This window comes from Bufo bufo, chromosome 2, assembly GCF_905171765.1.
Source record: "Bufo bufo chromosome 2, aBufBuf1.1, whole genome shotgun sequence".
NCBI lineage: Eukaryota > Metazoa > Chordata > Amphibia > Anura > Bufonidae > Bufo > Bufo bufo.
Genome location: NC_053390.1, coordinates 172,310,665 through 172,333,046, shown reverse-complemented (window position 1 = coordinate 172,333,046; position 22,382 = coordinate 172,310,665). Strand labels below are relative to the sequence as shown.

At 38.1% G+C, this 22,382-nt stretch overlaps 1 protein-coding gene across 6 annotated transcripts in view; it reads left to right on the top strand.

Annotated features, from left to right (window-relative positions):
* Positions 1 to 22,382, top strand: part of SEMA6A (semaphorin 6A) — a 219,565-nt gene that overhangs the window by 157,943 nt on the left and 39,240 nt on the right. For 3 of the 6 annotated variants that reach the window (XM_040421663.1, XM_040421660.1, XM_040421661.1), the window contains one exon: positions 9,131 to 13,721. The exons of the other annotated variants lie outside the window; for them this stretch is intronic. In XM_040421663.1, the coding sequence (XP_040277597.1) occupies positions 9,131 to 10,311 (1,181 nt within the window). In that variant the 3' untranslated portion in view covers positions 10,312 to 13,721. Of the gene's footprint in view, positions 1 to 9,130; positions 13,722 to 22,382 lie in introns of those variants that run through there. 6 annotated transcript variants of the gene reach the window in all.

Here is a 22,382-nt window from a genome sequence, read left to right as displayed (position 1 = left end):
GACAAGAATAGGGCATGTTCTATTATTTTGCAGAAACGGAAGCACGGATGCGGAAGTGCGGATTCGCAAAGGCGGATGAGGACAGCACATTCCGGCCCCATTGAAAATGAATGGGTCTGCACCCGTTCCGCAAATTTGTGGAACGGATGCGGACCCATTTTGCGGATGTGTGAATGGAAAAGATATCCCTCAAAATGAAAATAAGTTATTAAAGTTAAGCAAAAAGCATAGATGTGGTAGGCAATAACAAGTGCTCGGCGGCACTAAATCAGTTGCTCGGTGGCACCAAATCAGAAACCATATGTCCTACCACAATCCGGGGGGTTCCAGTGCACATCGATGAATCCAGGAGGGAAAGCAAAAAACATCTATCCGTTGGCTAGATGATGATGTGGTATTGAAGGACAGGGTGGGCAAAGAACTGTCCCTGATATTGCCCTACAGGGGGGTGCTATTCTGGCCCTGATAGCCTAACCACAGACCACCCGCCCTGATAAGAGCGACCCTGTCTGGAACCTTACCCTATATAAAAATGGCCCTAGTAAGCCCCTAGGCCCCTGACTTCCAGGTGATCACTATATAGATCTATGTGTTTTTGACTCATTATAAAAGTATATTATAAGTATATCGGACCCCTCTGTGTATCACACCTATACCAGTCTTTAAAAGGACTTTTGTGGCCCTATTAGCTAGCATTTGGTGTCCCTAACAGCCTGTCCCTGCTCCACACAGCAACCTCTCCCTACACTGGCAAAACACTGAATATAAAATGGCGGCCAGATCAGGTTTATTTATAAGGTAGGGGGTATGTCCATGTGCTGAAACATCTCAATTGGCTGTCCTGTACCCCCTGATGGATGTGTCATGGGTCAAAGTTCTTCACAATGTAAAAAAATATGGTGGGGCGCAAATATCTCCATATGTTCGCATGTTCGGCGAATCGCGAATACGCAAAGTTCGCTGCGAAACGACTGCCGGGCGAACCGCAAGGCCATCTCTATTCACCAGGTCATGCAAGATGCTTACAGGAAAAGGTCTAATGGAATCAAGTGGCAATAAAAGCATGGCATGGCATCAACAAAAATATCTATTTTTATTTATTGGTCTACCAAACTAATTTTTTAAGCTAGTAGACTTAAAATGCGTCAAGACTCCCTGTTCTTTGAGAGCAGCCACATGGGCAACAATAGTTTGGAGGTGACCTCATTGACTACTATGGTAGAGTTTTCTAGGCATGCTCTGTGACCTATGCAGAGTTTAGGCGGGAGTAGATAAGCTGTGATAACACCTTTTGTGAATGGTGGATCCTGTGTTATCTGTGTCATTGTTAGTCTTTCTGTGATGATAATGCAATGGCTACTGAAAAGCTACATGTAAAGAACATTACATTTTGACCCATTATGAGGTAAAGTGGCCAGTGCAAAACATTTCTGAATTGTATACATTTTTAAGATATATATACACTCACCTAAAGAATTATTAGGAACACCTGTTCTTTTTCTCATTAATGCAATTATCTAGTCAACCAATCACATGGCAGTTTCTTCAATGCATTTAGGGGTGTGGTCCTGGTCAAGACAATCTCCTGAACTCCAAACTGAATGTCAGAATGGGAAAGAAAGGTGATTTAAGCAATTTTGAACGTGGCATGGTTGTTGGTGCCAGACGGGCCGGTCTGAGTATTTCACAATCTGCTCAGTTACTGGGATTTTCACGCACAACCATTTCTAGGGTTTACAAAGAATGGTGTGAAAAGGGAAAAACATCCAGTATGCGGCAGTCCTGTGGGCAAAAATGCCTTGTGGATGCTAGAGGTCAGAGGAGAATGGGCCGACTGATTCAAGCTGATAGAAGACCAACGTTGACTGAAATAACCACTCGTTACAACCGAGGTATGCAGCAAAGCATTTGTGAAGCCACAACAGGCATAACCTTGAGGCGGATGGGCTACAACAGCAGAAGACCCCACCGGGTACCACTCATCTCCACTACAAATAGGAAAAAGAGGCTACAATTTGCACGAGCTCACCAAAATTGGACTGTTGAAGACTGGAAAAATGTTGCCTGGTCTGATGAGTCTAGATTTCTGTTGAGACATTCAAATGGTAGAGTCCGAATTTGGCGTAAACAGAATGAGAACATGTATCCATCCTCTGATGGGTACTTCCAGCAGGATAATGCACCATGTCACAAAGCTCAAATTATTTCAAATTGGTTTCTTGAACATGACAATGAGTTCACTGTACTAAAATGGCCCCCACAGTCACCAGATCTCAACCCAATAGAGCATCTTTGGGATGTGGTGGAACGGGAGCTTCGTGCCCTGGATGTGCATCCCTCAAATCTCCATCAACTGCAAGATGCTATCCTATCAATATGGGCCAACATTTCTAAAGAATGCTATCAGCACCTTGTTGAATCAATGCCACGTAGAATTAAGGCAGTTCTGAAGGCAAAAGGGGGTCCAACACCGTATTAGTATGGTGTTCAAATAATTCTTTAGGTGAGTGTATATAGTGGCATGGAAAATAAATAAAAAAATCTAAAAATATGTTTGACATAAAAACATGATTTAAAAAATAGGTCAGTTTTTAAGGACACATCCCCTTTAAATAGGCTTTGGTTATTTTGATTTGGGTGGTGGTTAGAGTGGGCTATATGTATGTGAGAGATGGATATTATTTACTTTATTTGTATTTTATTGGCTTCACAATCTTGACTTTTACATATCATTGCGAGATGTTCTTTAGGGAAAAAGTTGGACATTACAATTTGTTGTTATATTTTTTACTGTAGATAACCCCTAAAAATACACTACACAGCTACTAATAGTTGAAAACAAGTTTATTGTACAATTACCAAATATGATAAAATACATGTATATTTGGCTATATAAACTTTGTGAATAAATAATTGCAGATAATCCCAAACACTCCCAGGCTACCTGCAAGAGAGAATCTCACTATACAGGTATAATAAAGTGCACAGTGCATAAGGGAGAGAGTAACCAAGGTACCCCTTGAGAAAGCGACAGCGAAACGCGCGTCGGGGCCTGGACTACACTGGTCTGTATACAAATAGCAGTTAATTGTCCCTTGGTTACTCTCTCCCTTATGCACTGTGCACTTTATATACCTGTATAGTGAGATTCTCTCTTGCATTTAGCCTGGGAGTGTTTGGTATTATCTGTAATCACTGAAGGTATATTGGCAAATGATCCTTGCTAATGTATATAATGTATCACTGAGGGCAAGGACCTAAAACTTAACTTTTATTTATAATCACAATAAAATTAAATTACAACTTGGATAAAGCATCCTAATTGGTGCGTAGAAAGCTAATTCTTTCTACGCACCAATTAGGATGCTTTATCCAAGTTGTAATTTTATTTTATTGTGATTATAAATAAAAGTTTTGGTATTATCTGCAATTATATGACAAAGTTTATGTAGTCCTTGTTTTTTGCCCTGTGTCTGTATAGCCACATATACATTTATTTTATTATATTTGGTAATTGTACAATAAACTTGCTTTCTACTATTAGTAGCTGTGTAGTGTATTTTTAGGGGTTATCTGGTTTGTAGCTACCTCACAGCCATTACTTTAGGGCCAGTGCTCTTATATTGGTGTTGTATATTTTTTACTGTGCAGTTTCCCACATTAACTTGGTCCGCATAGGAAAACATGCTTACTAAATTCCCTTGTTGGTAAAGTTTTCACCTGACAATTACTACATGTCTGTGACCAACCTTACCTGTCAGTCGATCGACATTCAATATTTTTTTCCCAAGATGATTAGCATTGTGCGGAGTGTCTACTCCAGTCACACAGTTCCAATAATGATGTAGCCACAGTCACAGACAAATGCACGTCTTGTCTTTCAGTGTCATAGCACTGCCAGGTCTAAAAAGAAATCACTGTAGCTAATTTGAATCTTTAAAAAGAAGCCCTATGTTGAAATGGTACTTGTGACATAGGGATTCAACCTATTTCAATGAATGGAATGTGTATTTGTATATGAATGTATACCAGACACAAAAGGGCTTTTGTCAACCTCCAGGAGGCCACTGGCCACTTGCGTAGCTTCACACAAATCTCTATTTATCATATCTATGCTATGTAGTGACTGACACATCAATCATGTACAGTATAACAGGCATGATCAATAGAATACATTCTGATACCCCCTTGAAGGATAAGATTAGGGGGTGTCTTACAAATTGCTAAGAGCGCTCAGACTTTATTTTATGAACTCAGTCATATAAGGCTATTGTTTGAATTATAGTTTGAAGCAAAGCTTTATAGGAATCATAGAGATGTCATGCCAATCTTACTGGGGTTAGCAGTAGGTTTTAATACTCAAAACAAATCAGGGTGAACAATAAAGGTTGATTTACACTGCCTGACTGAGTGGCAATTATTGGGAAGGGACTGTTCTTTCCCAATAGCTGACTGCTCATCAGCGTAGATAAAGAGCTGCATTGACATGCTACTTACATTATTTTACATTACATTCAAGGAATTACTTGATGTTCTAGGGCACACCAATAATAACACATCACTTACAGTACTGGTCTCCTAATATCAGGAAGAGAAACCTTTTTTCGACTCTTTTTAAGTTCCAGTGCATTGGTGACTTCAACCTCTGCACCCCCTAAAGAAACGTTCCGGTATGGGATATTGCTAAACTCTATTGTCAAATGGTTTTATAAGATTTGATCAGCTCTTATTTTTCATTTTCTCACGGGTTGTGCTCTTCACTTAAGATTGTACAAAATAACAGCAGCAGTGACTGATGTAACATGCTGCGATAGAATTAGAGCCGAGCTTACGCTCCTTTTTTATCTCATCTGGTCAGTCAGGATGTTTTGTCATAGATGATCTTGTTTTTGTATTCTTCGGTAAATTAATTCCCTGAATCATCTGATATTGTTTTTTGGCAGAAAAAATAAAAATAAAGTCTTGGCAGGTTTCTTACAAAATTGGCAGGTTTCTTATGACTTATTTATGTATTTCACATATGAACATGCCTCTCAGGATTACTTTAAAATTCAAACATTTTAAGTCACACCCAACTCTACCCAGATGTTTTCCCAAATCACAAGGAAATACTTTTTGTTTTCTTTTTTTATATATCTATAATAAAAAAATAAGAAAATTAAAAATGCAAAATAAATAATAACATTCCAGGTGTATTTGGGTGTGTTCGTTTTCTGTTTCAAAACATTGGACTCCTGCACATGAATAGAAGTGCAAGTTTCAACCGCTCCTAGTTTCACCAACTTTTCCATATCTTCTATTCCTATTTTTTCTATCTTTATAACTGTCTTTTTTGAAAGCTAAACTTTTTAACCTAAATGCACCTAATTAAATCTGATTAGTCCATTAAAGGCACTCGCTCCTATTATCCACTGGTACGTTGGACCGTCCTAAGCGTTCTTTTCAACTGGCACTGAGACCTTTTTCTTTATAACGTCCACGCGAACAATTTCTTTTAAAAATGCAGCTTTTTTGCATCTAACCGCAAATGTGAAAGAAGTCTACAGGATATGACTTGTAGACTCTTGTGGCTCCATTGTTCCATTACTACTTTCCATAGAGAAAAGGGGGACCGTACACACAAATAACGCTAACACAGAAATATTAGGTGGGTACTGCAAACCATTTTGTTATTTTACTGTAAATGTTTCATTTTAGTTTTTATGATTTTCTATCTTTTATACAGGGTTATATTGTAGATTTTGTAAACCTAAGATACAAGTGGTTCATATTAAACTGCTACTAATATCATTCACAAATAAATAGAAAAAGTCAATCGTCAAGATAAGGCTTTGTTCACAGAGTATATTTACTTGTACATTGGGGACTGGGTCCATTTGAGAACACCAAAAAAGATCTTTATAGAACCTATAACAATTGTCTATAACTTATGGTGAATTAGCATGAGTTTCATATAAGGTAACTCATTTGAACTGAATAAATAAAAAATGTTTGTGAATGGCATAAGTAGTTTATTTTATTGGCTAAACTTGTACTTTAGGTTTATTTGTAGTTTTTACTATAACTATTAACCTAAATCATCTCACCTAAGTTTCAGGACACTACTCGCTATTCATATATTTTACCAAATTTAATGTCTTGTAGATAGATGTGTAGTAAATGCAAATTCATAAAAGGATCATTAACATTCATCATTAATAATTTATATAACAATTCATTACAAAGATCAAATATATTTAAAGGGGTTGGCCCATCTCACACATTGGTAGCATAGAAGTGACTGGTGTGCATGTCATGCAAGACGGCCACCTCTGAATTTCCTCTTCATGAGAGTTCTGGAAATAGCAGAGCTGGTGTTTTTGGAGCTCCTATAGAAGTCAATGCAGAGTGCTTGTGAAGTGAGCCCCTTTTCACTTTGGCGGTCCCATTCTTGAGATAGGTTTGTGTACACCTAGGTTCGTTGGACCCACACCTATCTGACATTTGTGCCATATCCTATAAGATAGGACAACCCCTTTAAAGGGAACCTGTCACCGGGATTTTGGGTATAGAGCTGAGGACATGGGTTGCTAGATGGCCACTAGCACATCCGCAATATCCAGTCCCCATAGCTCTCTGTGGTTTTATTGTGTAAAAAAACCTGATTTGATACATATGCAAATTAACATAAAAGAGTCATATCTTACTTGTGTGAGTCATATTTTTAAGCTCTGACTCATCTCAGGTTAATTTGCATATGTATAAAATTGTTTTTTTTACACAATAAAAGCACACAGAGCTATGGGGACTGGATATTGCGGATGTGCTAGCGGCCATCTAGCAACCCATGTCCTCAGCTCTATACCCAAAATCCAGGTGACAGGTTCCCTTTAAGTTAAAATACTCCTACGCATTATTTATTACATAGCTCCAGCATATTCCACAGTGCTTTATGGATATTTTTTTAATTTAACTATGGTGTTCTGTTTTAGTTTTCAACCTGTAGATTTTGTAGCTTTTTTTTTTATTAGAAAAGCAATATAACACTACAGTCTTGATTAGGATCAGGGTTGAACACATCATTTTAAACCATAAGAGCCACTTAACACATTCCAGAAGTCATATTTTTATTGTACTGCTATTAGGACCCTCATTGATATCAATCAAGAACAACCAAAAAAAAAGAAGTATCTAAAAAATGTCTAGGAGATTGAGCACATTATTGCCTCCTTCTTTGAAAATGTTGTTGTTGTTTTTTTTTTTTACTTAAATGGCTTTTTGTGGATGAGAATCCTGATGAGAAAAACATATGCACACTGACTGACCAAGAATGTAGGATGGTATAGATCATGGCTACATGTAATCATAATGATTGGATCCATTAGATCTGAACATTCCCTAGGCAGTGAAGAAAATGTGTCATTCTGTTCACCTTGATTGCCATGCTTTTCCTTTTATCAGTATAGCATAATATGCCTTTACCCAGACCAAAGTCTACCAAGTTGTCAGGACATCCAATTATCATTTTGTATAAATCAAAATCATGCCTTAAGGGCCTCATAAACAGCATATTGTTGGTCAAACTCGACATTTTTGACGGGACTGCCAACAATCTAATGTGTATGGGGAGCTCCCAACTCATTTCAGATACATGATGTTTGAGGGAGAGGAGGATCAGGAAAATAGATTTTTTTTTTTTTTATCCAATCCTTTTGTTCTCCCAGAAGATAAGTCACAACCAGAGGTGTCTGGTAGTGTCTTTCTTCTCTCCTCGCCCATTGAAAACACATACAAGCTCAACCAATCTGGGCAGCTGTCGGCTGAATGAGCATCCATCAGCTATCAGAAAGTGTATGGGCACCTTTTGAATGAAAAACTATATAATCAAATTTATGTCACACAATAATGGACAAAATAATCACTCCGGGAAACAAATCACTTTAGAATGATCAAATTATTGCAAATATATTTTTTTCATATTTTTCTTAATCCCAGTACGCAATCATGTTTTCATGATTAAATTCCATTTATATGAGTTTGTAATTTTTTTCAAAATTTTTCTTGTTATATGTATATATCCTATACTTCTATTATGTCGAGTCTGTCTACTGTGCAGGCCATATGCACAATTTAGCATAGAAATACCATAAATTATTCGCCAACACCATTACCCCAAAATTATGGCAGTGCAGTACAGCCATTTTTCTGTGCATCATAATCCACTAGAACACTATAGATTGTAAGGGTATTTCCATATTTTTATGAGCGAAATTTCAAGTGATCCATCAATCTATAGTATCATAATGTTTCCGGTCACATTCTCTCATTAGTTATAGATGACAATGTTATTTCATAATCACCAATGAGATGTTTACCCATCAAAACATAATGATATTTGAAGTGAAAAGTATTTGGCCTAAATATGGTCTCAAATGTTGCTTAGAAATCATCATAATCTATAATTATTTAATCTATGTTTAATTAGTTTTAGAAGCAATAGCATCTGGTAGTCGGCTTTATAGTTTATATATAGTGATATAGTGTGCATTTATATTACTTATATACAATCACAATATAGCTATTCATTATTATTAGTGTTATGTTTATTCATGTACAAAATAATCCAATTACCTATAGCCCACTATAAACTCTGCAGTAATTCTGACATAAATGGTTATTTTGACAATGTATGACAATTTATATACTGTACATAATTCATTACATAAATTACAATGCTGTCAGGATTAAATTTGGTACATGAAATTCTCCCCAGGTCACTGTTATGGCACTTGGAATAGTATATGTTATTTTTTCTTTAGTTAATGAAACATGACAATATGACACATTCATTTTCTCTGCTGTGTAGATGATTGGCCAACATATGTGTAGTTGCAGTGCATTTTTCATGATTAGAAATGTGAATTGAATTTGGTCCTCACCATTGCTGACCCCCAATATATATGTTTATTACATTAAATAGGTAGATATTGTAAGAGGAAGAACATATTCACATGTTCATTTTTTTTTTATTTAGATTGCAAATAAGTAAAATATATATTAATTATCTATAAGCACTTTGCAGAACAAAATAAAAGTGGTCAATATCACAGGTATATTTTATTAACATACTCTTTTTTTCTATTTATTGCAGGAATTATTCGTGAAAGTTATCTGAAAGGTCATGATCAACTTGTTCCTGTCACACTCTTGGCCATTGCTGTAATTCTAGCTTTTGTCATGGGTGCTGTCTTCTCTGGAATTATTGTGTACTGTATCTGTGACCATCGTAGAAGAGATGTGGATGTAGTCCAGAGGAAGGACAAAGACCTGAGTCATTCACGTCGAGGATCAATGGCAAGTGTTAGCAAGTTAAGTGGGCTCTTCGGTGATGGTCAGGGCAAGGAGCCTAAGCCAGAGGCTATTCTTACACCATTAATGCATAATGGAAAACTTGCCACACCAAGTACAACCGCTAAGATGTTAATTAAAGCTGAACAACATCACCTTGATTTGGCAGCATTACCAACTCCTGAGTCCACACCAACTTTACAACAGAAGAGAAAGCCTAGCAGGGGTAGCAGAGACTGGGAAAGAAACCAAAACATTATCAATGCCTGTACAAAAGACATACCACCTATGCCGTCACCAGTTATACCCACTGATTTGCCTCTTCGTGCATCCCCGAGCCACATTCCAAGTGTAGTAGTACTGCCAATAACACAGCAAGGTTACCAACATGATTATGTAGACCAGCCAAAACTAACAGAGGTGGCACAAATTTCTATTGAAAACCAGAACTCCACTCTGGAGTACAAAACAATTAAAGAACATCTTGCTAGTAAAAGTCCTAATCATGGTGTCAACTTGGTGGACAGTTTAGATAGCATACCTCCAAAGGTGCCACAAAGAGAGGCTTCTTTAGGTCCTCCAAGTTCTTCAATGTCACAGAATGGAATGGGCAAGCGCATTGACATGCATGCTTCAGCATACAGTGTGGAATACAAGAGAAACTACCCTACAAACTCACTCACAAGAACTCATCAGTCATCAACCCTCAAAAGAAACAATACTAATTCATCAAACTCTTCTCATCTCTCCAGACATCAGAGTATTGGTAGAGGGGATAACCCTCCTCCTGCTCCTCAAAGAGTAGACTCTATACATTTCAATGCTGCCCAAGGGCAGACAGTGACTCTTACTAGGCAACCTAGTATCAATGCCTATAACTCACTGCCCAGGTCAGGGGTGAAACGTACTCCCTCTTTAAAGCCAGATGTACCACCCAAACCTTCATTTTCATCATCTCTTATGCCCAATGATGCATGTACATAATTGGAGCAGAATACCAGCTGAAAAGAATTTGCCATTTTGAGCCAGTGTACTGCAACTTCATCAATAAACTTCAATTTCCAAGAAGGCTATTGTTAAGCTAAGGACTCTTTGGAAAGGAAAGTGAGATATTTTCTTATGAAATTATGTGATGTATGGTTTATGTTTGCAACTGCAGGACTTGCACACAATCTAAACAGTTTTCACTGTTAATGACATTATCCCAGAACATCACATCTCATGAGCCAAAAGCACAAAGTTGAATGTTGAACGTTACTTCCTGAAATTCCTCCTGGACTCCAAGGTGGAGGGTAGAAGAGTAACAGACAACAAGAAGGAGAACTAGACGCATGACTTCAGATGATCTAACGCATACTTAATAATGGCGGACGTTTACTACAAGCAGATACTGTGAAATGCCCATCAGTGTTACAGCCACTTGATTAGCAGATGGACGAAAAACTGGGCACAGCTATTCTCGATCTCTGCTACTCTTCTTTAATGAATAACATGTGACCAGTTAACAATAGTAACTTCAATTATTTATTGTTCATTTTGTCTTTCCTAAGGAAATGACTGTCCTGCAAATCACCTTCTGAGCAGCTTTGTGGACAAAAATAAAGAAATAAATGACAACGAACTTATGATTCTTATTTAACATGACACTGCTAACTGGAGTAGTTGAGTTATTTTATTATTATTTTTTCCAATAAACTGTCAGAGGAAAATAATTTTGAGCTGGCATTCTAAAATTTGTGTTTGGATTATGTTTTACTCTCAATTTCCATTCCTTCTTTTTCATCACCATTTTTCAAAAATCTAACTCTTTCACATCCAGGAAGGGGTTTGTGACTTACTGTTTAAGAGTATGTTACAGAACCATCTAGACCGGACAGGATTAAAAGAGGCATATTGATTCGTTGGAATAAATCACTGGCTGGGCCTTTGATTTTTTTTTCACAAGCCAGAATCTAATTTTAATTTTACTTCAAGTAGGATCTGTAAAATCCTCTTTGTGACTTATTATGCACTCCTTTGCATATACCATTGCTGTCAACATTGCCTTGTCAGTAGTGACTATTTTCTGTGAAGGCACTATTTTGTGGTGTGCCATCCTATTTCATGTTGCATGTAAGTCAACAACTGAAATCCACCAATGGTGTGAAGTATGAGTAATCTGCCAGCTTTTAAACCATTCAAAGACTGATCTCACAGGTTGTTTATGAGAAGACTCTATCTGTGAATAACCTTCTCTTCCACATGTAAATTTGTGCCTTACACCCCGAGTTCTGTGTACTTGTGAGTTGTAGTTCCCAATCCTTCTCCTGACAGTTACAGATATTTATTTACCCATACCCCCCTTTTCCTGACCAGTGCTTGTAGTAGTTGCTGGGTATGTTGGAGGTTATACCATGGTAATTTGGAGAAGAATGTAGAGGTAATACAAAACTCCATCATCCCTAAAAGAAAACTGCAGCTGGTAATTCATCTGATCATTCTGGATGTGCCAATTTTGTCCTCAGTCCACCCTTGTATCATGCTGACAGCATGTCCACTATTGTGGGTGGCATCTTCCTTTCTCAATCTTCTCCCTTCTACACTATCATATCATTTCAGTATGGCGATATAATGCATCAACTAATGTAGTGTCTTCATGTCTAGTGTGCACACTGGATGTAATGCGGAATGCGACTAGCTGCCTTCCGTTAAGAAGCGTCCTAACCACACTCACAGTATAAATGTACAGTCTGAAATGAAGTTAAATAGTTTAATGCGGGCTGGCTCCTGCTATAATCGAATACTGCTAGAATAGGGAAATCCTGAAGGAAATTACTTGGAAAAAAATCCCTTTTGGTGATTTTTTTCCCCCTTTGATTAGTGTCTGGGTATATTAAGATCCTTTAACATCATCATACTTTGGAGATCTTGTATTTTTCTTCTTTTTCTTTTTTTTACCTGAGAGAATGCTTTTGTGTTGGCTTTTATACCTATTTTTTCAGATTTTATTTTTTATTGACTGGAAAGAGTTACTTTAAGTCCCATTAGGGTGTGATTTTTAGAAAATCAAGATGGTTTAGAACATTGTGTATAACAAGGGTGGTTGCATATCATTCCATTTTCCTTATCTGGATTAACAATGTGTACGTTCTGTTTCCTGAAGTTCCTTTAATGTCCATCAGGCTGTTATGACTCTGTTTACATAATCTTCAGCATGTTATATTCACTTTAATTGTATTTATTCCTGTTTAACTACTGGAACATTTTATTGATGATCCTCAATGTGCCAGAGATATATTTCAGTTCCTAGGCAATTTGTTTACCCAGCTGCCCTAGTGTAGTGGTGGTGGGGGGGAGTCATCTTTATGCATGCTACAAAGCATTAGGAAAGAAATAAGGACCAAGAAAAAGCTAGATTAATGTGATAATGTAGAAAAAGGTAGCAATTACTGTAATAAATGGATAACATTATGGTATCTTAATGACTGAAGAATCGGAATGTGATATTACTGTATGTGTATACTGTATAAGGTAGGTTAGGCTTCATACATGGATTTAAGAAAGAAAGCATCAAGAAATATATATGGTAGGAAAAGCAAATGTGATAGTATGCTGCACTTTTATAGAATCAAGAATAAGGCCAGCAAGTAAAACCATAAGCATACATCATTTTATTAACATACAAAAAAAAAAATGGAGTTTTTTGTATTGTTTTTTAACAAAATGGTTTGGCTTCTGGAGTTCTATGTTTTACAGTACATAGCAAGCAGCAAAAAGCTGTTCACAGTAAAATCCACCAGGCGAGCTATCGGGTTACTCGTTCTTCATCCGCTCTGTCTCCCCACTACTAAATAATCTTTTAAGCTGGTATATGACAAAATCGAAGATTAACATTTATTTGGATTGTAAACAAAAACTTATTACAAAAACCTTAAATGCCTAGACAACTGGCCACGCCTATTGTATGACTAAACTAGGCCACATTTTAAAAGGTCCTTATAGATAACATTAAAAGTATGCTAATTAATATACATGTAAATTTATCTAGGCAAAACATTTTTTTTTTAATGGAATTGGTATTTACCAAAAAATGAAGGAATATACTAATTTTTCCCCAAAGCTTACACTGATGGAAACATTTGAACATAGTTTTATTTTTTAACACAAGTGTCTATTTTTTCCTTCTATCATTGGATTTATTTTAATCAGATTTTATCTTGTTTTACATAAACCTATGTGTGCCTTTGCTATCCACCCTTGCTATACACCGAGAAATTGAACAAATTCAGACTCCTAATTGTGTATTGTTGTAAGATATTGTGATGTCACCAAATTTTTTCTTCATCTTCATATCCCTTAACATCTGATACACAAATTAATGTATGTTGTACAAAAATGAAAAAAAAAAATCTTTATTACATAAGGTAATAAAAAGACTGTTCTAAATTTGGTTGTGGCTTACGTGTAGTCTGTTAAATTACTTTTCTTAAAAATATCTAGACAAGAGATGGTAGGTTGTCAAAAGTGGAGGGAAATTGGCTCTGTGATTGATTAGGGCGGTTGTAGCACAAGTCCTGTAGACAAAGGGGCCTATCTCTAGCTAAAAAGAAAACCAAGCTCTCTTCTGCTGACTAGATTGAAAATTACTACAGTATACATTACAATCCACCAGAGGAACTGCTACGCTATTAAAGGACTTGCTAGAAAGAAGTTATATGACGAGCACCTCACACTCGAACTAGCATAGCAAGGGATGTCCCAAGCTGTCTGTGTCCACTCCATGACTAATGGACTCATTATGGATCGTTTTCTCCAGTGAGTTTGTTAAGATCTTACTTTTATAAATTGTTTATCTTATTGTACTTTCTGGATGCAGGGACAGATCTTTTCTGTAGAACTGTTCATTCATATTGTCTAGTATTCATGTGGATGAAATATTTTGGCATTTATATTCCCATAGAAAGTAATGGGGTTAATTGACAGACTTGTTTTCATTTAGCAAAAAAAAGATTAGCAATAATAATAATAATGCTTAAAGGGATTGTCTCACCTCAGTAAATGGCATTTATCATGTAGACACTTACCTGTACCAATGTATTGTAATTATCCATGTTGCCTCCTTTACTGGCTTGATTAATTTTTTCATTGCATTATACATTTCTTATATTGGGTGCCAGCCTGTGTAGTTGCCTGGACTGTGGGAGTGCACATAGGAACACATGCACAGCAGCTCCATGTGCATGCAGCGTTTTTTGTCTGACTGAATCCCGGCAAATTTGCTGCATATCGGCTGGCTATCCACCGAATCCCATTATAGTCAATTAGGCTGGCAGACATTCCGGTTACATCCGGCAATGCTGAATCCAGAGTTCTCTAGCGGACTGTTCTCTGCTGGAACTAATAATGACAGTGTAAAACAGGCCTAAAAATAACTATCCCTCCCTAGTATGGCTGCTGATAGAAAGGAACATGACCAGACCCGTCCATCAGCAGCCTCCATATAGTAACATTGTGCATGGCACTGCTCATCCACTAGTTACTCAAGCCGTGCTCAGTAATACTTTATGGAGGCTGCTTCTGCATAGTTTCTCCAATTAAGATGGCCGCGACAGCCTCTCCGTGAGCACATGGATGAGGTGAGTATATATATATTTTTTCTTACCACTTATTAACCCCTGAAAGGCCTCAATATTAATGTTAGATGCCAGGCTCAGCGATGAACGCAGCATCTGAGGGGTTCAATGACTGGGAGGAGGGGGCCGGCGTGATCACCATTTCCCGTCATTGTGCCCGCTACATACAATGGAAGGAGCTATGTGATAAAGTAATTTGTAATTAATCGAATTTCTTTGTTAAATTCGGAGAAGCAGCCAAATCGAATTTTTGGTAACTTCATGCCACTGGACACAAAACGGCTCCTATAGTAAAATATGGGACTAGTTTCATCATGAGTTTCCCTCTGGAATTTCAGTAATATACCAGAGGGAAATACGATGGGAGGGCAGTACATACAGGCTATTTGACAGTCACTAAAGTAAACATTAACCAATGGTACCAATATTTTAGATAAATTAAATTACTGATGCTATCGGTTAGTAACTGTAGGTGTATTCTTCTTGAATGAGTTAAAAAACCAGACTGAAATTGCTTGAGAGTTCAGCCAGCATTGTATTGCATCAGATAGCTGAAGTGAGCTCCTAGGATCCATATTTAGTCAATTTACATAAAATAAATGGAAGTAAAGTATCTCCTATATCTTATAGTTTTGGTTAAAGTTTAAGAAAAAAGTATATTTAGCTATAGATTACTGAAGTGAAAGGTGCCTTTTAATACAAGTCAAATGAAAAGGTATGTTGAAGGGTTTATTGTTGTTTGTTAATGGCTTCACTTGACTGAATCAAATGTGAATCTCAGTAGAATACTATGAAAACACTCTACCTCATTATGGAGATGCCATATCATCTATATATATTGTTCTTCATAGGCTCCTATGTCCTTTGATGGATCTCAACAAATTTCATGCATATACTTTTCATGATGCAACCTAAAATATTGGAGCTTGGCAAATCCAGCCGGGTACTGGAAGGATAAATAAAATAGTGTGTTTTTGATGCAGTGTGCATTAAAATCAATATACTAATATAACAAACTGCTAAGGCACTCCTTCTCACCTCCCTTGCATTTCAGTCTGCCTCTCATCTCCCTACATGTGCTATCTAAAAAGCTTTGATTTTTGCCCATAGCAACCAATCACAGCACAACTTTAATTTTTCTTCAGCACTTCTGTCACCGCCAGATCTCTGAGAAGTTCTGATAGACGTTCTTCAGTACTTCCTGCATGATGTTCTTTTGTTTTGCTTTCACTTTGACATCTCTTCTCCCTCTCCCAGCTGTCATCTATTAGCAGTGATTGCCTCCCTATATATCTCCTCCCATACTGCTTCACTTTGCGGTTAATACTACTTCCTGGATTCTGTTAACTGCTTGAAGTTGCTACTGCTGGTTCCTCAAGATAAGTCTATTTCTGTATTTGTGTTTTCCTGTTGGCTTGATCCTAGGTGACCCTGACTCCCTCTGTATTTAGTGTAGGGAGCCGGTGGTCGTGTCCCCTCACTATTATAGGGTATTCAGGTGTCACACAGTCAAGGTATGTGGACATGCAACTTTCTGTCATTGAGATTTTTGCATGGGCTGAGCAGCCAGGGAGAGCTCTAGGGCTTTAATAGGGCTCACCCTTTTGTTCCTTAGTTTTGGATCAAGTCAGTCGGATCTTTATTTGTTACTTCTTGTTTTCTGCAACACCATCCGTGACAACTTCTCAATCTCTCTCTGCTTATTGTCAGAAAATGAAGGGTAAGATTTATCAAACTGGTCTAAAGTAGAACTTGCTTAGTTGCCCATAGCAACCAATCAAATTCCACCTTTCATTAACCTCTTCAGGACACATGACGTACCGGTACGGCATGTTGTCCTGGTACTTAAGGACACATGATGTACCAGTACGTTATGTGTATTTCCAATCACCGCCGCCCGGCGGGCGGTAATTGTAACAAGATGCCCTCTCAAATCATTGAGCAGGCACCTTGGCTGAATGCGCGTGGGGGGGTCCCGTGACCCCCCCGTGTTGGCGATCGCCGCAAACCGCAGGTCAATTCAGACCTGCGGTTTGCGGCTTTTACTTGCGGTTGCGGCTGCGGTGGGCGGTGCCATCGTTCCCCGTGCGGCTGTAGTGAGGACCAAATATCACATGACCTAACCCCTCAGATGAACACCGTAAAAAATAAAAAATAAAAACATAAATAAAAAAAAAGTATGCATATTAGGTATCGCCGTGTCCGTATCGATCGCCTCTATAAAAATATCACATGACCTAACCCCTCAGATGAACACCGTAAAAAAAAAAAAACTTACATAAAAAACTTACATTAAAAAAAAAGTATACATATTAGGTATCGCCACATTCGTATCGACCGGCTCTATAAAAATATCACATGACCTAACCCCTCAGATGAACACTGTAAAAAATTTTAAATAAAAACTGTGTTAAATAAACAATTTTTTGTCACCTTTCATCACAAAAAGTGTAATAGCAAGCGATCAAAAAGTCACACACACCCCAAAATAGTGCCAATAAAACCATCATCTCATCCCGCAAAAATCATACCCTACCCAAGGTAATCGCCCAAAAACTGAAAAAATTATGGCTCTCAGACTATGGAAACACTAAAACATAATTTTTTTTTGTTTTTTGTTTCAAAAAAGAAATCATTGTGTAAAACTTACATGACAACCTGGTCTATAAAAGTACCACATGATCTAACCTGTCAGATGAATATTGTAAATAACAAAAAATAAAAATGGTGCCAAAACAGCTATTTCTTGTTACCTTGCCTCACAAAAAGTGTAATATAGAGCAACCAAAAATCATATGTACCCTAAACTAGTACCAACAAAACTTCCACCCTATCCCGTAGTTTCTAAAATGGGGTCACTTTTTTGTCATTTCTACTCTAGGGGTGCATCAGGGGGGCTTCAAATGGGACATGGTGTCAAAAAAACCAGTCCAGCAAAAACTGCCTTCCAAAAACCGTATGGCATTCCTTTCCTTCTGCGCCCTGCCGTGTGCCCGTACATCGGTTTACGACCACATATGGGGTGTTTCTGTAAACTACAGAATCAGCACCATAAATATTGAGTTTGGTTTGGCTGTTAACCCTTGCTTTGTAACTGGAAAAAAATTATAAAAATGGAAAATCTGCCAAAAAAGTGAAATTTTTAAATTGTATCTCTATTTTCCATTAATTCTTGTGGAACACCCAGAGGGTTAACAAAGTTTGTAAAATCAGTTTTGAATACCTTGAGGGGTGTAGTTTCTAGAATGGGGTCATTTTTGGGTGGTTTCTATTATGTAAGCCTCGCAAAGTGACTTCAGAACTGAACTGGTCCCTAAAAATTGTGTTTTTGAAAATTTCTGAAAAATTTCAAGATTTGCTTCTAAACTTCTAAGCCTTCTAACATCCCCAAAAAATAAAATATCATTCCCAAAATGATCCAAACATGAAGTATACATATGGGGAATGTAAGGTAATAGCTATTTTTGGAGGTATTACTATGTATTATAGAAGTAGAGAAATTGAAACTTGGAAATTTGCAATTTCTTTCTAATTTTTGGTAAATTTGGTATTTTTTTTATAAATAAAAATTTATTTTTTTGACTTCATTTTACCATTGTCATGAAGTACAATATGTGACGAAAAAACGATCTCAGAATGGGCTGGATAAGTCAAAGCGTTTTAAAGTTATCACCACTTAAAGTGACACTGGTCAGATTTGCAAAAAATGGCCTGGTCCTTAAGGTGAAATAAGGCTGTGTCCCAAAGGGTTTAATCACAGCTACTTTGGAAAATGAAAGGTGGAATCTGATTGGTTGCTATGGCCAACTAAGCCAGTACTACTTTAGACCAGTTTGATAAATCATCCCCCAAGCCCTTAGTGACTCAGAGTGGTAATCCCCCAGTATGTGCTGTCTAAAAGACAGTTTTTTGCCCATAGCAACCAATCACAGGACAGCTTCCATTTTACTACACCACTACCTATAATATAGAGAGTGAAACCTATGTTTACCAACCTGTGGCTCTCCAGTTGTTGCAAAACTACATCTCCCATCATGCCCTAATGGCTTCATGCTGGCATAAAATAAAAACTGCTGTCATGGGTTGATATAAGTAAAAATGAAATCTGTGCTGTGATTGGTTGCTGTGGTCAACAAATAGTTTGTATTTTGAACAGCACATATAGGGAGATGAGAGGCAGACTGAAATACAAGGGAGATGTAAGATCCAACAGATTCCATGCTAAGCGGTACTTCCAAAACAGGTGTAAAGATTTTCCCTCCATAAATGGGCACCTTGGACAGTAGCAGGTTTTGCAAAGTCTGTAGGCATGACCAACTTATGAAGGTGGCCATATACATTCAATAGCTGTTGGCAATAAATTAGCGAATTCTAGAATTCGTGATCTCGTCATTATTTTCGCGATTGTGCAAATCGGCACTAATGATGCGCATATTTTTGGCGCAATACATGCAACTTCACATTTTATCAGGTCTGAGTAGATATTACTGATTGGTGCACTAGCTATTGTTGAGACAACACAGCACTATGTCTGTAGCATGTATGTATGGACAGAAGAGAAACAGTAATTCCTCTCACACTACCTAACACCCTGCACTGGAACCTATCAGCTACACTATATCACTATCTAACCTACACTGACTATCTCCCACTATCTATCTGTATTATACACTAGCTGAAGGTCCCGTCTTTGCTCGGGTATATTTAATCTATTTCTTTTATTGTTTGTGTGTGTCGTTAAGAGATTTCAACACTATCTACTATAAGAGTGACATCTACAGTACCCCGCACCCAAAACAGTGACCTCCACAGCCCCCCTCCCCTTAACACTGACCCCCCCACAGTGCCCCGTCCCTTAAAATTGGACCTCCACAGCAGCCCACCCCCTTAACTTTGAGCTTTACAGCAGCCTTCCCCTTTCACAGTGACTTTCACAACATACCACCCCCTTGACAGTGATCTCCACAGGGGCCTGACCCCTTAACAGTGGCCTTTACTGGATCGGGGGCGTGTCCTTTTGAACAGCTCACTCTAAGACAGCAGCACTGTACTGTCAGAGTGTGAGCTGCAGGGAAAAAGTCACCGTCCCTCCCACCCTTGCAGCTGACAGAAGTTGATTTTTGTAAATTAGAAGAAGGCCGAGCACACCACGTGAGACGCTGCTGGTGTGCGGCCACCTGGATCTACGCTGCGGAAGAGGCAGTGAAGACGGGTAAGACCGGGCTCAATCTTGAGCACTGCTAATTTTGTGGAAGAAACTGTTGTGGGCGTTACAACACAAGTGTGTCGGACAGTTAACTGGGCCCTTATTATATTATATCATTGCATTGGACAGTGAAGTGGGCTATTGGATTATAACATCAAAGTATCACATTACTGCTGGCTAATCTGTTGATTGACAGAGTATCACAGGACTGGTGATAGAATCCCATTACAACATTATTTCCCTGAGTGGGACTTTTGCCGCTACGCGGTTTCACTGCGATTATTTGGTGTTTGCCGCAGAGACTGAGTGTTGGATATACACTTGTTTTTTTATCTGTGTATGTGTTATATGCATTTTATTTAGATGTTTTAGGGGTATGTTCTTAATATTTTAGTATAATAAAGTGTACTATCACTATTAACGCTTGTGGTTCCCTTTTGAGTGTGCCCCCCCCATACTTGTTTTTTCACAGAAGTTGATTTTTACCTTCATTTTTTCAATCCCTGTCGGCTAAGGAGTGGAGGGGGCGTGGCCTAACCAGATTATGGCGTGGCTTAGCGGGACCTAGAAGTTGATTTTTAACTTCATTTTTTCAATCACAGTCGGCTGAGAAGTGGAAGGGAGTGTGGCCCAACCGAATCAGGGGTGTGTCCTTTTGAACAGCTCAATGCAGCACTGTGCTGTCTGAGTGTAAGCTGCAGGGAGAAAGTCACCCTCCCTTCCACCCCTGCTGCTGACAGAAGTTGATTTTTACCTTCATTTTTTCAACCCCATTTGACCCAGGAGTGGGAGGAGGCGTGGCCTAACCGGTTTAAAGTCTTTTGAGGGTGGAAACATTGCAGCAGGGGGCGTGTCTGGGCTCCTTCCTGCAAGAGTGACGCCCCTCTGGGCACCTTACTGGCTCATTTGCATACCAAATAAACTGGATTTTCATAGGATAAAAACATCTTTTGCTGGAACAAAGGCACATCCTGAAATAAGGTACTAAGTGCAATTAGGCCATGGCTTTACTTCAATAGCGATTATCCTGGGGAAAGATTTGCTGGGTTGTTATGAAAACCTGGAGTAAAACTGTGCATGTGGAGACTGGAGGACCTGCGAGCCTCTATTGGCTGATAAGGGTCATGTGACCAGGCTTCTATTGGCTAATGTATTTTTTTGGAATATCCCAGGAACAGTACATCCTAGAGAGCTGAGACCTGCTCTAAAACCTTCCCGGACACCTGATGTACCTGTGTGTCAAATTTCGTGATTGTAAATGCGACAGTGCGGATTCCTTTAGCGGACATACACACACACATACACTCAGCTTTATATATTAGAAGATATAAGCTAACTAACTATCTAATGTAATTGGATAAGGAATAGGATCCAGATGAAAGCACAGAGCACAGCAATGACACTGCGCTCTCTCTCTCTCTCTCTCAGAACTGCAAAAAAACTGCAGAAAATGGCTGCTGGGGAGGTTCTTATATAGTAAAGGGGTAGGTTTCTATTGGTTGCTAGGGATGTTGGGATGCTAGGGATGTTGCTAAGCTCTTACAAAGATATTGCAGCCTTCTCATTGGCCCACAAGCAAGAAGGGAGGTTACTGATGAAAAAAAATCTAGAATATTCGGGATTACGAATATATATCACTATATTCTATATCTTCGCAAATTCTCGAAGTGACGATATTAGCGATAAAAATTCACGATTAGAATATTCGCGATCAACACTACAAATGGATCGGCCGAACATGTATGTGTATTTTAATGTTAGTGGCTTATCTCCCAGGAGACCAAATGGACCAGTTGAAAATATTAATTTTGCCCAATCCTTCTTTTTCCCTGACATCATCCCCTGAAATTTGTAAGCTCCCCATACACATTAAACTGTTGACCAAAACCATTGAGAACATTAGGTTTGGCCAAAAATACTCTAATGTGTATGGAGGTTTTTAAATAAAAAAACATAAAAAGAATTATTTAAAAAATGGATATATTATAATTGGGCCAAAGACAACAATGAGAATTAAATATATTTCCGGATATGAAATAGCTTTAGAAAATATTTATATAGATGTATATCGGGAATTGCTGGATATATACGCTAGAAATATATAAATATGAACTTATGTAGTGTGAGGTTTGTAGGTTGGTGTCCTGAAGTATAAATATTGTAGCTAATAGTTGCCTCTCCAATGACTATCAGGACATGTAGGTACTTGTATAGAAGCTCTTCGCCCTGTGGTGTGC